General features: G+C 57.8%; 2 protein-coding genes across 6 annotated transcripts; one reads left to right on the forward strand and one right to left on the reverse strand.

Moving 5' to 3' along the window:
* Positions 1–1,327: 1,327 nt before the first annotated feature.
* On the reverse strand, positions 1,328–7,659 carry PCSK4 (proprotein convertase subtilisin/kexin type 4). 2 transcript variants are annotated; one of them, XM_070413861.1, is made up of 15 exons: positions 7,465–7,659; positions 7,101–7,205; positions 5,183–5,275; positions 4,980–5,108; positions 4,811–4,887; positions 4,636–4,724; positions 4,195–4,367; positions 3,898–4,110; positions 3,309–3,409; positions 3,129–3,232; positions 2,942–3,059; positions 2,508–2,687; positions 2,170–2,294; positions 1,791–1,913; positions 1,328–1,674 (listed from the first exon to the last, which is right to left on the reverse strand). In XM_070413861.1, the coding sequence occupies exons 1-15, from the start codon at positions 7,657–7,659 to the stop codon at positions 1,328–1,330; spliced, it is 2,172 nt and encodes a 723-aa protein (XP_070269962.1). The 2 variants fall into 2 exon arrangements, with proteins under 2 accessions (XP_070269962.1, XP_070269963.1); XM_070413862.1 differs by lacking the exons at positions 1,328–1,674; positions 2,170–2,294 and having other exon boundaries at positions 1,871–1,913.
* Positions 7,660–8,472: 813 nt separating this feature from the next.
* Positions 8,473–13,201, forward strand: REEP6 (receptor accessory protein 6). 4 transcript variants are annotated; one of them, XM_070415684.1, is made up of 6 exons: positions 8,473–8,707; positions 11,641–11,734; positions 11,830–11,968; positions 12,280–12,448; positions 12,656–12,742; positions 13,009–13,049. In XM_070415684.1, exons 1-6 carry the CDS (start codon positions 8,593–8,595, stop codon positions 13,032–13,034), a joined length of 630 nt encoding a protein of 209 aa, XP_070271785.1. In that variant the 5' UTR covers positions 8,473–8,592; the 3' UTR covers positions 13,035–13,049. The 4 variants fall into 4 exon arrangements, with proteins under 4 accessions (XP_070271785.1, XP_070271784.1, XP_070271787.1 ...); XM_070415683.1 differs by lacking the exon at positions 13,009–13,049 and adding an exon at positions 13,080–13,201 and having other exon boundaries at positions 8,475–8,707; XM_070415686.1 differs by lacking the exon at positions 12,656–12,742 and having other exon boundaries at positions 8,476–8,707; positions 13,009–13,095.
* Positions 13,202–14,003: the final 802 nt, after the last annotated feature.

Raw genomic sequence — 14,003 nt, forward strand, 5'->3', positions numbered from 1 at the left:
GATAGGGACTGAGTGGGGTAAAATTCTGGGTGTGTGGGCACGACTAGGACGGCAGCTAGAGAGGATGAGGGAGGGAGATGAGGCTCTCTCCTCCCTTGCTGGCCACCCACTTCTGGTGGGCCCATCTGGGCACCCATGTCTCCTCCTCCAGACAAACTTAGCTCAGGGGACAGTGTCTGGTCCCAAGTGCTGAAGCATCAGCCCCTCACTGCCCAGCTGCAAAGCCCTCAACAGAGCCTTCTTCCCTTCAAGGCCTACAGTTGGGCATCTGAGCCCAGTAGCAGAACAAATTCCCAGGTTCCCAGTGCCACAAAAGGGGGTGGTTTCTGGGGCAAATGGACTCCTACAACAGGCGAGACCTGCCCCTTGGAGCCTGAGTGAAGCCCCATAGTCGAGGGCATAGGCACCCTTTTCACTTCTTCATGGAAGCCCCTCCCGGCTCTGAAAATCGGGACAAATGTGTCCCCACCCCATTGGTGTGTGTGAGGATAGAGGAGGGGCATTTAATAGCTCACTCTGTACCCCTTTTCTCACCCCCACACCTCAAGATCCTCTTTCTGTTCCAGAGAGGTGGGAGGCCCACTTTACAAATGGGGAAGTCGAAGCCATAGGGGGATGAGAGCAATGTACCTCCAGCCCATAATTCCCTCAGCTTCCTGATGACCTTCAGGAAATGGAGTGTAATTATTGGAAGCTCGTAGACCCTCTTCTGCTAGTTGTGTCAACCAGATGGAAGGGGGAATGTGGGCTGGTTCCTAGAAGCTTGACACTCAAAGCATGTGGGTATCACTAGAAACCCCCACCCATTCCCACCCCCACAGCTGGGGTCTCTGGGCACCAGACTGACTCTCTTTTCTCTGTGGTTGCTGGTTCCCCCAGGGGCTGATGGCCGGGGAAGGTGATCTTCAAACAGGGCACAGGGGACACCCAACCATGGCTGGGGGTTGGGGGGCCTGGGTGTGCCCCAAAGGATACCAGAGACTTGGCACCTCCTATTAAGCCTTTATTGCAAACTCTGAGGTCAGACACGGTCCCTGAGACTCTGGATAGTGTCACTGGCTCTCCTTCCCCCTCCCCCCAGATTCTGGGGCAGAGAAGGGATGTTGGTCACCATTGTGGCCTGGCCTCTGCCCAATCCCACCCCACCTTCATCTCAAACATACCCACACACACTGATCTGGAACAAGGGAGCAGGGCAGTAGTCCCCACCAGAGACCTAAGCCAAGGTGGGATGTCTCCGGGGTCCAGCCAGCAGTTGGTGATGGGAGTGGCTTCCAGCACTGGGTGGGGGGCTACACAGGGGAGCAGGCAGCCCACGGAGAGGATGCTACAGAGGAGGGGGTTCCCAAAGGCCACGATCAGCCGGGCTGTGGCCTCTGTGGCAGTGGTGGGTTGTTCCAGTGGGCTGGGGGTGGCCTTTGTGGGCGACAGGCCCTGAGCAGGAGCCCCCATGCTCATCCAGTATGTATGGTGGGCAGCAGGCGATGCGGTTGAGCAAGGAGCTGCCACAGCAGGTGTAGCAGAAGTGGCAGCTGAAGCACACATGCAGGGTGGGTATGACTGTGACTGGGCACCCAGACCCAGCAGTCATTGCCTTCTGGGTGTGACTGAAGTACTGCGATGGGCAGTGGGAGAGGCAGAGATGGCCCAGGATGTAGGCAGGACTGTGGCATTCTGCATGGGGCATATGGACATGGAGGTGAGGCTGAGGCATGCAGCCCTGGTCCACCTACCCTTCCTGGGCGGCACACGCACACTGCCAGCAGGGCCATGCCTCACTGGGCACTCACCCTGGCACAGCCCCTCTGTGTCCCGCTGCACACACGCGCTGCTGGTCACCTGGGGGCCTGGAGGCCGCACTGTCATATCCTCAGCTGTCCCATAGAGCAGCAGTGTGTAGCGGTACAGCGTCCCTGGGCAGGGGTCATGGTGAGCACAGGGATAAGGGGAAGAAACTATTGGTGGCCTAATCTTGCCATTTTGGACCCCACTCCCCAGTCATCCCCACCCCACCCTGAAGCTGCAGACTCAGATAGTGCCCGGCCCCCAGCAGCCATTGTGGGATGATAACTGATTGCCTATTTCTACTATGCAAGATCAGTGGGAGCCCCACTGCAGTGGGGTAATTCAGGCAGGCCTCAGAGTTTCCAGCCTGTGCCTGCCTCTCACCCGTGTTGAAATAGTAGCCCTTGTTCTCCAGGCCCAGGGTCCACAAGCCCTGCGGGTCCTCATCCCAGAAGTGGGTGGACATAAAGATCCACTTGTTATAGCCTTGGCCGCTGATGTCGTAGGGTCTGGGACAGACAGGTGGGGGTGGGGTAAAAGGGTGGATGACTATAGTCATGAAGGGGTCACTGAGCCACAGCAAGTGTCTGACTGCAATGCCAAGTGCTGCCTGCAGAAGTGGCCCTCACAGGACTGGTCACCCCTGCGCAGGCCACGCCTGACTCCAAAGTGCACTTGTCCCTCCCTGTGTGGACCCATAGGGCAGGTCCCCCGACCCTGACCTGATGGCCACAAGTGTGGAGCGGGTGCCCATGGGGCTGGTGAGCGAGATCTCCAGGTCCCCCCGGCGGCTGTAGGACAGTGACAGCTGCACCTGCACATGCTCCAGTGAGCGGATGTAGTTGGCACGGCCAGCACAGGCCGACACTTTCTTTCTCATGTGCATCAGCGCCAGGATGGGGCTATGGGTGGCATGGGGCATCAGGGCCCCTCCTGCTGGCCTGCTGGGGGGGGATGGGTGGCCAGCAGGCAGGGTCTGGGCTCAGATCATGGGGCCCTCCTCCAGTATTTACTGAGGCCTCAGGGCCTGCCTCCCAAGTGTCTGCCTGGGTGTTAATGACAGGTGTGGGAGAGGGCTGGGGATGTGACGGTGTTGTCCGAGGAATGGGGAGGTGGCAGGTAATGCACAGTGGCTGGGACCGAGGAGAGTGCTCACGTGGGTTTGCGGAGGACTCGAATGGCACATTTCTTCTGGGGCTGTGTGGGCAGCCATGTGCGAGCCAAGTCTACCAGCAGCCCAGCATCCAGCAACCCATAGCCATAGTGGTGGCTCACTGTGTGGAGGGGGGCCGTCACTCACTCTGTGGGCATGGTGTCCCCACCCCCACCGGGCCAGGCAGTACCTTGACGCCCCACGCCATTGGTCCTCCAGTCCTCAGCCTGAAGGTGTGCCTGCCTGGATGCACGAACCACCAAGTGCTGCATGTCCCTCCATGTCAAGAACGGGCTGGGGGAGGTGAGGTAGTAAGCTGGGGCCACAACTGGGGGGCCAGGGTGGTAGTAGGGTCCCCACTGTCACCTACTTGGCCTCCAGAGCCAGAGCGATTATGCCTGCAGCCAGTGGGGCAGAGGCCGAGGTGCCTGTATGCTTGTCGGTGCACTGGTGGTACAGGTCCGTGGTGACCTGGGGGCAGAGATGGGGATTCGGGGGCCCGGTGCACATGAAAACCCAACCCTTGTTCACATGGAACCAGGGACTCAAGAAGGCACTGCAGAGCATTACACCAGACAAGGGGCCTGAGCACTGCCTAGGTCCACACCCCAGAAGCACAGGCCAGGGTGTGTGAAGGGGCAACAGTGGGATGGGGCCTGGGACCCATGTCTATGTTCCAGCACTGCAGGAGCAATCCCTGAGAGGAAGGAAGATAAGGGAGCAGAAGGGAAAGGAAAGAATGTGGGGGGACAGGAGGGAGGATGGGGACCCAGGAGGGAAGGTGGGGGAACAGCAGAGAAGGTGAGGGAATGGAGGGGGATAGGAGGGAAGGCAGGGACTGGGGTAGAGGGGGCTGGAGGGAAGTTGGGAGGATAGGAGGGAAGACATGGGGACTGGAGGGAAGGTGGGGGGACCAGGCTGGGCCAGACAGAGTGAGCATGGTGAAGGGGTCCACTCACAATTTGGGGGTCGGTGACAAGGCCACTGCTGTAGGTGGTGGTGAGAGTGGAGGCGCAGGCTTCACTGTACCAAGGCACATGGCCCTGCTGGGTGGTGCTGCCCACAGAGAGAGTGTGGATGCTGTTGGTGTAGCCGTCACAGTTGCAGTTGTCATAGTGCAGGCCGCCATTGCCAGACGCCCAGATGAAGAGCGTGCCTAGCCCACCTCGGCCCTGCAGATGGGGACAGGACAGGGGGTGGGGGGTGTCAGCCTTTCATGCAGGCACAGGCCCTCCAAAACCCTAGATCCTGCTCACTTTGGTGACGCCACGCCTGAAAGCTTCTCGGGTGAGGATGCCTGGACCGTCCACCGTTTGGCCATCGTCCTCGGGGCCCCAGCTGGCACTGTAGATGTGGATGTGCTGCGGCTGCAGGCTCAGTGACTGGGCCTCAATGACATCAGTAATGGTGCCATCCAGCATGCGCACGCCTGCACAGGCAGCTGTCGGTCCTCTGCAGACAGCCCTGCCGGCACCCTCACCCATCCAGGCCAGCTCCAAACACCCTAGCCAGCCCCTCTCTCTGCTCCTGGGGGTGGAGGTATCTGTGCAGGCTCAGCTCTCCACACTCTGAGTCTAACCAACAAAGGCGAGGGCACCAAGAAGTTTCCTCCCCTGGTTGACCTGCCAAATCTCCCTGGTGTTACCAGCCACCCAGTGCCACCTCATCCAGCCCCTATCCTTGGCACATTGGAGTACCTCCAATTCGGGCGTTGTAGGCGACGCCTGTACCACAGAACCTGTTGTTAGCTATGGCTGCTACTTCCCCAGCACAGCGGGTCCCGTGCCTGGTGTCAGGGCAGAGAGGAGTGTCTGTCACAGCTCACCTGGCCCTCACAGGGCACAAGGGCCACCCCCAGACCCCCAGGCTCACCGGTTCTCATCACTGGGAGTGTATCGTGGTTGGGGGTCTGGGTCATAGTCGTTGAAGTCATAGCTGGCCAGGGGATCCTAAGGGTAAGGTGGGGATGTGGCGGGGTTGGAGCAGGCCATGGGACCGGGGGAGGAGGGGCAGCCTCCGCCCCAGTTCAACTCAAGCTCACATAGTTGGCCCAGAGGTCTGGGTGGTCCTTCTCAATGCCATCGTCCAGGACAGAGACCACGATGCCCTGGCCTGACAGCCCCTGGTTCCAGACTTTCAGGATGTTTAGATCCGGCTGCATCTTGTTGTTCTATGCCAGGTGGGGGCTAGAGTTAGTAGGGCTCTGGCCTGGCCTGGCCCGACCACCTGGCCCAGCCCGCTCACCATGTACCACTGCTTGGAGAACCAGGGGTCTGTGGGTGCCACTAAGGAGCGCTTCACACGCCACTGCAGAGTCTGCTGCTCAAACCACTGCACCTGAGGGGGACATGCAGCAAGGGAGGGGGCTGGACCAACAAGCCTAGCCTGCCCTCCTCCCAGCTATCCTGCACTTTATTATTTTAAAAAATATCTTTTTATTGATTTCAGAAAGGAAAGGAGAGGTAGAGAAAGATAGAAACATCAATGATGAGAGAGAATCATTGATCAACTACCTCCTGCATGGACCCCCGCTAGGGACTGATGACCGGGAATTGAACTGTGACCTCCTGGTTCACAGGTTGATGCTCACCCCTAAGACACACCGGCTGCGCTATCCTGCACTTTTAGAGGGCCATGTTCCACAAACGAAGGCCTGCTCCTCTGAGCCCTTTCTGCCAGCTCTTGGTCCAAGAGCCCAAGCCTGTGTCCAGGGTCTGCATAGGCCCCTTCCCAGGGTCCAACAAGGGGCAACTGTCTGTGAGGCTGTGCTTGTAGTGGAAAGTGTGTCTGGGTTGTCTACTGCTTGTGGTGTGGGACGAGGCCTGGGACCTTGTGTTTTCTGGGGCTGCTCTTCTGGGTCCCCATGTGTCTGGGGCTCTGCCCTCAGAGGGTGCCGAGACGCTTGGAGCACCCATCCCCAGGGCCCACAGATAACTGGTTACTGCCTGAGGTGGCATGGCGTCCTAGGGTCCCAACTCTGCCCCTTCCCCCATCCCTGTTCTAGTTCCCTCTGCCCAAGACCTGCCCATCTCCCCCCTGCAGTGGCCACTGCTCTCTACCACCTCCTGGTCCTCTAGCTGACCCTTCCACTCTTCTATAATTCATTCTCAACACATAGCAGCCTTACTCTTTGTTGAAACCCTCCCAGGGCTTCCCACCACACACTCCAGGGCCCATAAGGCCCTGCCTTCCTGGCCCTCACATGCCTTCCTTTGCTGCTGCCGCAATGGCTGCCTCACTCAGGGCCTTGGCACATGTTGTTCTGCCTGAATGGGCTGCTCATTCTCAGATCTTTGCTCTTCTTCCTTCCTTGTTGATCTCCCCACCCCTTTCCCCCCAAACCAACTCATGTCCCTCTACTCCCATTTCAGCAATCAGGGCCATCATCTCATTTGCTCTGCTCCAGTCTCGGGCCCATGCATCTGATCCATCGGCAAGCCCTGGCTTCTCTCTTGCAAACCACATCTCCAACTGGCCAATTCTCTCTGTCGCCAATGCTCCAGGCAGGTTTTGAACAGTTGGGCCTATTGTCTTTTTATGGATCAGCTCCACAGCCCAGTTCATACCCCTTTGTGGCTCCCAAGGGCTTGCCAAACTCAGCCTCAAATCCTCAGCTTGTAGAGTACCTGGGAATCTTAATCATTCAGGTCAAAATAGAGGAGGTAAGGGGGGTGGTTGATAAGAAATGTTGATAGTGTGCCAGGCCCTGGAATGTGCATCACGCACACACATGATCTGTTGCTCTCCACAGATCTTCCCTATCTGGGTCCCCACTGTATATATAGACCAGTGATGGCGAACCTTTTGAGCTAAGCATGTCAGCATTTTGAAAAACTCTAACTTAAATCTGGTGCTGTATCACATATAGAAATTGTTTGATATTTGCAACCATAGTAAAACAAAGACTTACATTTTTGATATTTATTTTATATATTTAAATGCCATTTCACAAAGAAAAATCAACCCAAAAAGTGAGTTCGCGTGTCACCTCTGACACGCGTGTCATAGGTTTGCCATCACTGGTATAGACTGGAGGGCCAGGTGAAAACCAAGACTCAGAGAGAGCAGGTGAGTTGCCAAAGATCACAGCCATTCATAACAATCACAAGAATAACAGGACGTGTCTAAGACCCTGAGGGGGCAGCCTCAAGGCCAGGCTCACCTTGGGGTCTTTCTTCAGGCGCAGGCGGTGGCCCCAGTGCGGGGTCAGGGACTGCTGGACCACACCCCTGTGCCGCAGGTGGAAGTACTGTCCATCAGGGAAGATCTGGGAATGTGGGGGAGCAGCTGCATCGCTAGGACCCGGCTTCCCTGATGCCCTGCAGGATGCCCCGTTTGCATCCTCCCCCAACCAGATGCCCTGGTGCGAGCTTCATGTGCCCTCTGGGGGTCCTCGAATCTGAAGCAGGGGTTGGTTGGGAGTTCTTGATATCTAGGGGACCCGAGAGACACCTTCCCATCTGTCGGGGCCTAGTGTCTTGGGATGTCCAGTCCCGCCCCCTCCAGTCCATCCGAGTCCCACCCACCAGCCCCAGGTTGACGAAACCGAATCTGCGTGCCAGGCGCTCGGCCTCCCGGGAACCCTCAGACACCCGCACGGCCCAGCTGCTGACATAGATTGGGGCCCGGGCCGAGACCAACCCCACAGACGCGGGGAAAACGAGGGCCAAGCCCAGGGGCAAGGCCAGGCGCAGCCAGAGATCAGTCCGGGTGGGCCGCATGGCGGCGGGGGCGGGGGCGGGGCCGGGCCTCCAAAAGCCCCTCCCCCTGGCCAACCGCCGCGTTGGCCCAAGCGCCCGCCCCGCCCCCGGCACCATAGCAACCCTTGAAAGGCTTCAACTCCCAGGGGTCCTTGCGTCTCCCCTTTGGAGGCGCGAAGTCCGACAGAAATGGGAGGGTGGACACACGCAGACCCAAACCCTCTGGAACCTTAGTCTCCCTATTTGTACATTGACCCCATTCTTCTGACCCAGAGGAGTTCACTATTGTTATGATTGACCCCGCCCTTTTATTTAGCCGCACCCCTCCCTACACACCCCTCCCTGGAATCAGCCCCTCCTCTCCCGTCCAACCAGGATTGCTCTTTAGAGTGAGCGCCACTTCTCAATTTAGCTCCGCCCCATACCCGCCCCTCAGATTCCTTCCCGCAGTCTTTATAATATGCCCCGCCCCTCCTCTGTTCTTGCTAATGAATCTCTTACCCTTTCTCCAATCAACTCTGGTCTTTTTCAGGCCCCTCCCACCAACTCTTTCTACTACAGCACGCTTCTCTCCTCCCCCAGCTCCACTGCTCAGCCAATAATCCCCGGCCAAGACCCCGCCCCTCCAATCAGCTACGTCCCGCTTCCCCTCGACCAATCGGCGCCCTCGGCCTCTGCGCCCCGCCCTCTTCCTTCAGGTCGCGCCTGCGGCGGCCACTGCCCGCCAGAGGGCAATGAGGCGGGGGAGACGGGGCAGGCCCCACCTCCTTTGCCCGCCCTGCCCTCCCATTGGCCGGTGCGTCGGGCGGGAGGCGGGGACCAAACAGGAGGCAAAGACCAGCCCGGGAGTAGAGCGGTGTGACTCTCTTCTGAAGAAGGCGGCCCGTGCCCGGCGGGACCGGTGCGTAGCTCCGAGATCGAGCTCCGGCTGCCAACCCCGGTCCCGCCGTTGCCATGGACGGCCTGCGCCAGCGCTTCGAGAGCCTTCTGGAACAGAGGAACTTGGCCACCGAGGCACTAAGGGCGCTCGAAGCCAAGACCGGGGTCGACAAGCGGTACTTGGCAGCGGGTGAGCCGTCCGAGGGCGCTCCGGGCTGTCGCCCCATTTCACCGACCTGCATACTGAGGCTCTGGGGCACCTGGGCCTTGGCCTGCCCCCATCCGGCCTGCCCCAGCTGTAGGGTTCGGGCCTTATGGAGGGGAGCGCCCACTGTCCAGTGGGGAGGCTGAGATCCTGGCTGGGGAGGGGTCCTCGGGTGAACCCGCAGCCCCTCCCGTGCCCTCGCCGTGCCACCTTGGGCCAGGGCCACCCCTTTTCTGGGCCCCTGCAGCACCCCCACTCTGGTCCGCGTGTCTGGAGGCTGTCCTTTGCCCCCTCCCTTGGGGCTCTGGGTGCCCGCCAGGCCAAAGTCCGGTTCTTCCAGTTGCCCTGCAGGCCCCAGGGGTAGGAGAGGGGAGGAGGGGGCAGATAGGTGCCAGTGCCCTGAGTGTCTCTTCACCTCCTTCCCAGATGACCCCCAGCCTGAAAGCAAGTGTAGAGATCTTGTTCTCTCAGAGGGGATACTCCCTGCCAAGAGGAAGGGTCATCCCCACCTACTCTCCCATTGTTTCCCCTCTTGGCGGGCCCTCCTCTCACTGGCCTACTGTGCATGAATAGTTGCGTTGGAGTTGGATTGTTTGACAGTTGTGGTGGGGCTGGAGACAGATTGGATAGGAAACCAGGGAGAAGGGGCTCCAGCCACCCCTGACTGTAACTACCATTCTAGTCCTTCCACTTTCTTTCCTCCTCAATAACCTGGGATGAGCCCTGCCACTCTCAGAGACTGCCTTGTTAGTAAATGGTTAAATGCCTTCCTTCCTCCTTTTTCAGTGTTCAGGCGCGCCCACTCTGCCACTTCTTCTAGGAAGACCCCCTGGAATGAATCACAAGGATGCTGGTGGGGGCGGGAGCATGTTCTGGGTGCAGACAGTGCCAGGTGTTTTGAGCACCTTCTATGTGCAGAAGCTGGGAGTCCACTTAACTCCCATGTCCCCACCAGCCGGAGATCCCCATGCCAGGAAGCCAGTGAGGGTCTGAAATTTGTCCCCCAGGTTCCCAGTGCCCAACTATGTCTGCTTAGCCAGGGACCCGCCCATGCGAGCAAGCCTGGCTTTCCACATCTCGGTACCAGTGGTTGGGCAATTTAGGTCATAGAGAACTGGGGAGGGACCCACTGGGAAGAGGCCACTAGGGAGGCTGATAGTTAAAGGAAACTAAGGCCCCAAAAGGCAAGGGCTATGTGGGAGGATGCCCCTGCCACCTGCCCTGTGTGGAGTATTCACCTCTACTCACCCCCTGGGCCCCATCTGTTGTTGATCTCAGGCCATGTCCCCCCACCCCCCACCCCCTCAACCCATGTACAAGATCATCCTCCTATTGCTGAGGCTGCAGGAATAGGGATTGAGGGGAGGGGTGCCCTGGGAGAGCCACTGACTAGCGGTTTCTGAAGAAGAGGTGACGTTCCCCCACCCCCTTGCCCAGATGTGGGAACCCTTGGGCTCCACATGTCGCAGATGGCCCAATACCCTACCCCAGGCAACAGGAGGAAACCCAGTGAAGCCAGCTGGGGAGGACTTCCTCCACTTCTGACACCAGGCTCTGAGATCAAAACGAATGCAGGTGGAGGGAAGTGTATGGGTGACTCTGCCCTTTGGTCCAGAAGGTAGCCTCTGTGAAGGACATGGGAAGCTGTAAAGGCTCTTCAGTGACCCTGGGCAAGCCCCTTTCCCTGACAGCTTTTGTTTAGGTCTTGTCATTGCATGAGACAGAACAGAGAAGCACACAAGTAGCACTTAGATGTGGCAGTTACAATCATTGTTTTCAGAGTGGCTGATGCTCCTAGCTCCCCATATTCCCACACTGTTCTCCTCTGAGCCTCTTTGCTGGGAGTGCTTTTGTGACCAAAGTCCCTCAGTAATGTAGGGAAAGGATGAGTCCTCTCTGTTGAGCGTATTTAGCTAATCCACAACAACCCTAGGAGCCAGGGTCACTGTAACCCCATTGACAGATGGTGAAACTGAGTCTTCAAGCAGAGAGAGACTTTCTCAGTGTCACATGGTAAGTGAGTAGAAGAACAGAGGGCTCTCCAAGATCTGAGAGGCTCTGTACTGCCCTTTGCTGCCTAAGACAAGGGGGTCTCAAATGGGGCCATACTGCCCCTGTTAGGACACTAGGCAGTGTCTGGGGACATCTGTGGTGTCATGGCAGCACGCTCCTGGCATTGAGTGGGTGGATCCAGCCCCCCAAAGAGGATGACCTGGCCCAGATGTCAGCCCAGGATAAGAAACCCCACACTAAGATGACATTTTGAAAATATATTTTTATTGATTTTAAAGAGAGCAGGAGAGGGAGATATAGAATCATTGATCGGCTACCTCCTGCATGCCCCCCACCAGGGACCGAGTCTGCAACCCAGTCCTCCAACTGGCAACCTCTTGGTGCATGGGTCGATGCTCAACCACTGAGCCACACTGACCAGGCATAAGATGAAATTTTAAATTGCCTCTGCCTTTGTCCGCTCACCAGTAATCATGTCTTAATGATAGAATGGCCTCAGTTTTAGTTTTTTCTCCTATTACTTAGGGCTCATGTATCCAATCCCTCTTATAGGGCCCAAGGTGAGGTGGTTATAATTGCAGATGATCCCTTATTCAGCAAGTGTTTATTGGGCAGCTACTCTCTATCCACCAGGGCAGAGGACCCTGCCTGCCTTTGGAGAGCTCACGGTACAATAGGGGAGATGGATATGTTAACTAATTACAGACACAAGACTCAGTGTTCAGAGCCATGGTGGGGGTTGTCCAGGTGCTGTGTGGAGACAAGCACACCCTGGAGAGGTCACTAAGGCTTGTGGGAGGAATGACAATTCTGTGGGGTGCATCTGCCAGGCCAAGAGGAGGCTGGGAGCCTGCGGACTGGGCGTGGAGTGAGCCAGACCCCCACCCATGCCCTCTTTTCTGCAGGAGCCACCACTCTGCTAAGCCTGTATCTTCTGTTCGGTTACGGGGCACCTCTACTTTGCAATCTCATCGGGTTTGTCTACCCCGCATATGCTTCGTGAGTGCCCATGGGCTATCCAGGTGGGGAGCATGAGGGACTCCAGGCAGCCCCTGATCCTGTCACACACCGCCCCCCCCCCCCCCCCCCACCAGGATAAAAGCTATCGAGAGTCCAAGCAAAGAAGACGACACTGTGTGGCTCACCTACTGGGTGGTATACAGCCTATTCGGGCTTGCCGAGTTCTTCAGCGATCTACTCCTGTCCTGGTTCCCTTTCTACTACGTGGGAAAGGTAGGCACCACTGGAACACACACAGGATAGGATCTCCTGGGAGCGGGCAGACAACCAGAGACTGGGGGTTTGAGGGGCCCGCCCTGCTGCCTCCTCGGGTGTGGGGGGAGACTCAGTCCCTTCCCTGTGGAAACAGGCCCAGCCAGGGGAGTATCTGATGGGGGCAGCCCAAGTCCATCCAAGAGGATGTCTGATGGGGGTGGCCAGACGAATCCTAAGGTCCACATAGCCCAGTGTCCGATGGAAGAGGTCCAACCCCTCCTCTCGGGGTACAGATCCGGGCCGAGTGTAACTGCCATCCATGCCCGCAGTGCGCCTTCCTGTTGTTCTGCATGATTCCCGGGCCATGGAATGGGGCTCACATGCTGTACCATCGAATCATACGCCCGCTGTTTCTAAAGCATCACGAGGCCGTGGACAACATCATGAGAGACCTCAGCGGGCGAGCACTGGACGTAGCAGCAGGAGTAACCCGGGACGGTGTGTGCTTGTAGGGCATGGGGGAGTTAGTTTGTCCCAGTTTGGGTCTGTCTGTCTCCCAGCCTATGCACCCCTGCTTACCTTCACTCCTGGCTCCCCTCCTCCTGACTCTGACTGGTCTCCATCTGGCATCTTGGCCATTGGCATCAGGCGCTCTGGCTTCTCCTCTCACTGTCCACCTTTCTCTCCTCTGCTTTCGGAAACCAGTCCTTCAGACCCTGGCCCGAAGCCGGGCTCTCGTCACCCCAACGGCTATGGTGGTGGGCCCCCCGCTGCTACTGGAGCCAACCATAGGTAACCCCCACCCCTAGGAAGTAAGTTTTATATGTGTATGCATGCGTATGTGCACGTGTGAGTGCAAGCATGCATGTGTGTGTGTGTGTGTGTGTGTGTGTGTGTGTATGACCGTGGGCTGGTTTGTGCATTGTGTGAATTCATTTATGTGTGTGATTGTGTACAAGTGTACCTACATATGTGTGAATATGTGCAGATGACTATCCTTGCCAAGGATGGCCATTGACCCTACCCTGGTCCCTAGCAGCCTCCTTCCCACTCTCTAGCAGCAGAGCATAGCCCCAGGACCTGAGAGCTCGGCCAGACCTACCTTACCTCCATGGCCCTCTCTCTGCAGCCAAAGTAACCGTGACTCAGCTCCAGAAGGACAAGTGAAGTCCCTACCCAGTCCCCGGGCAGATAAGCTGGCCGGCCAGCTAAAAGACACCGTGTCCTCCACAGATTCCTCAACTGATTCCTCAGAACAGACCCCCTCTGTTCCCTCAGCCTCAATCAAGCCAGGCTCTGGGAACGCCTCATGTACCAACTTTGTCCCGTCCCATTCTCAATCCTTGGTCACAGGCTCTGCCAGTGGCTCCAAGCTGCCTGGCAAATCCCAGGTCCAGTCTTCCTCAAAAGCATCTATTGCGAGAGCCAATTCTTCCAACCAGCCCCAGGCCTATGGTCAGCAGCACCCCCAACCATCTGTCACTTCCTTGGGCCCCTCCCAGCCAGCCCAGCAGTCCCCCGGCTCTGGCTCAGGCTCTGTGCATCATCCCAGCACCTTCTCCAGCCAGCCCCCCCCTACTGTGACATCCCCCAGTGGTACCACCATCCCCATGCAGCCCCACAGCAGTCCCAATAGACCAGGGGAGTCGGCCCTCAAAGGCTCTAAGTCCAACAAACATCAGAAGACGTCCCCAACACTGGTATCTCCCATTGGTACCACCATCCCCAATCAGCCCCACAACAACCCTAATAGACCAACGGAGTCAGCCCCCAAGGCCTCTAAGTCCAACAAACATCAGAAGACATCCCCAACACTGCCATCTCCCAATGGTACCACCATCCCCACGCAGCCCCACAACAACCCTAATAGACCAACGGAGTCAGCCCCCAAGGCCTCTAAGTCCAGCAAACATCAGAAGACATCCCCAGCGCAGCCATCTCCCAGTGGTACCACCATCCCCACGCAGCCCCACGACAGCCCTAATAGACCAACGGAGTCAGCCCCCAAGGCCTCTAAGTCCAGCAAACATCAGAAGACGTCCCCAGCGCAGCC

Source organism: Myotis yumanensis, unplaced genomic scaffold, assembly GCF_028538775.1.
Source record: "Myotis yumanensis isolate MYYU_CA2020_CCGP unplaced genomic scaffold, mMyoYum1.0.hap1 SCAF_5, whole genome shotgun sequence".
In the NCBI taxonomy this organism is placed as follows: domain Eukaryota; kingdom Metazoa; phylum Chordata; class Mammalia; order Chiroptera; family Vespertilionidae; genus Myotis; species Myotis yumanensis.

Coding starts and splice junctions, on each gene's coding strand:
- PCSK4 (XM_070413861.1), bottom strand. CDS start 7,659: ATGCGGCCCACCCGGACTGATCTCTGGCTGCGCCTGGCCTTGCCCCTG. Junction 4,725..4,810: donor ACTCCCAGTGATGAGAACCG/GTGAGCCTGGGG, acceptor CCCTGACACCAG/GCACGGGACCCGCTGTGCTG. Junction 4,111..4,194: donor TCAGGCGTGGCGTCACCAAA/GTGAGCAGGATC, acceptor CCCCATCTGCAG/GGCCGAGGTGGGCTAGGCAC.
- REEP6 (XM_070415683.1), top strand. CDS start 8,593: ATGGACGGCCTGCGCCAGCGCTTCGAGAGCCTTCTGGAACAGAGGAAC. Junction 8,708..11,640: donor CAAGCGGTACTTGGCAGCGG/GTGAGCCGTCCG, acceptor TCTTTTCTGCAG/GAGCCACCACTCTGCTAAGC. Junction 12,743..13,079: donor GCTACTGGAGCCAACCATAG/GTAACCCCCACC, acceptor CTCTCTCTGCAG/CCAAAGTAACCGTGACTCAG.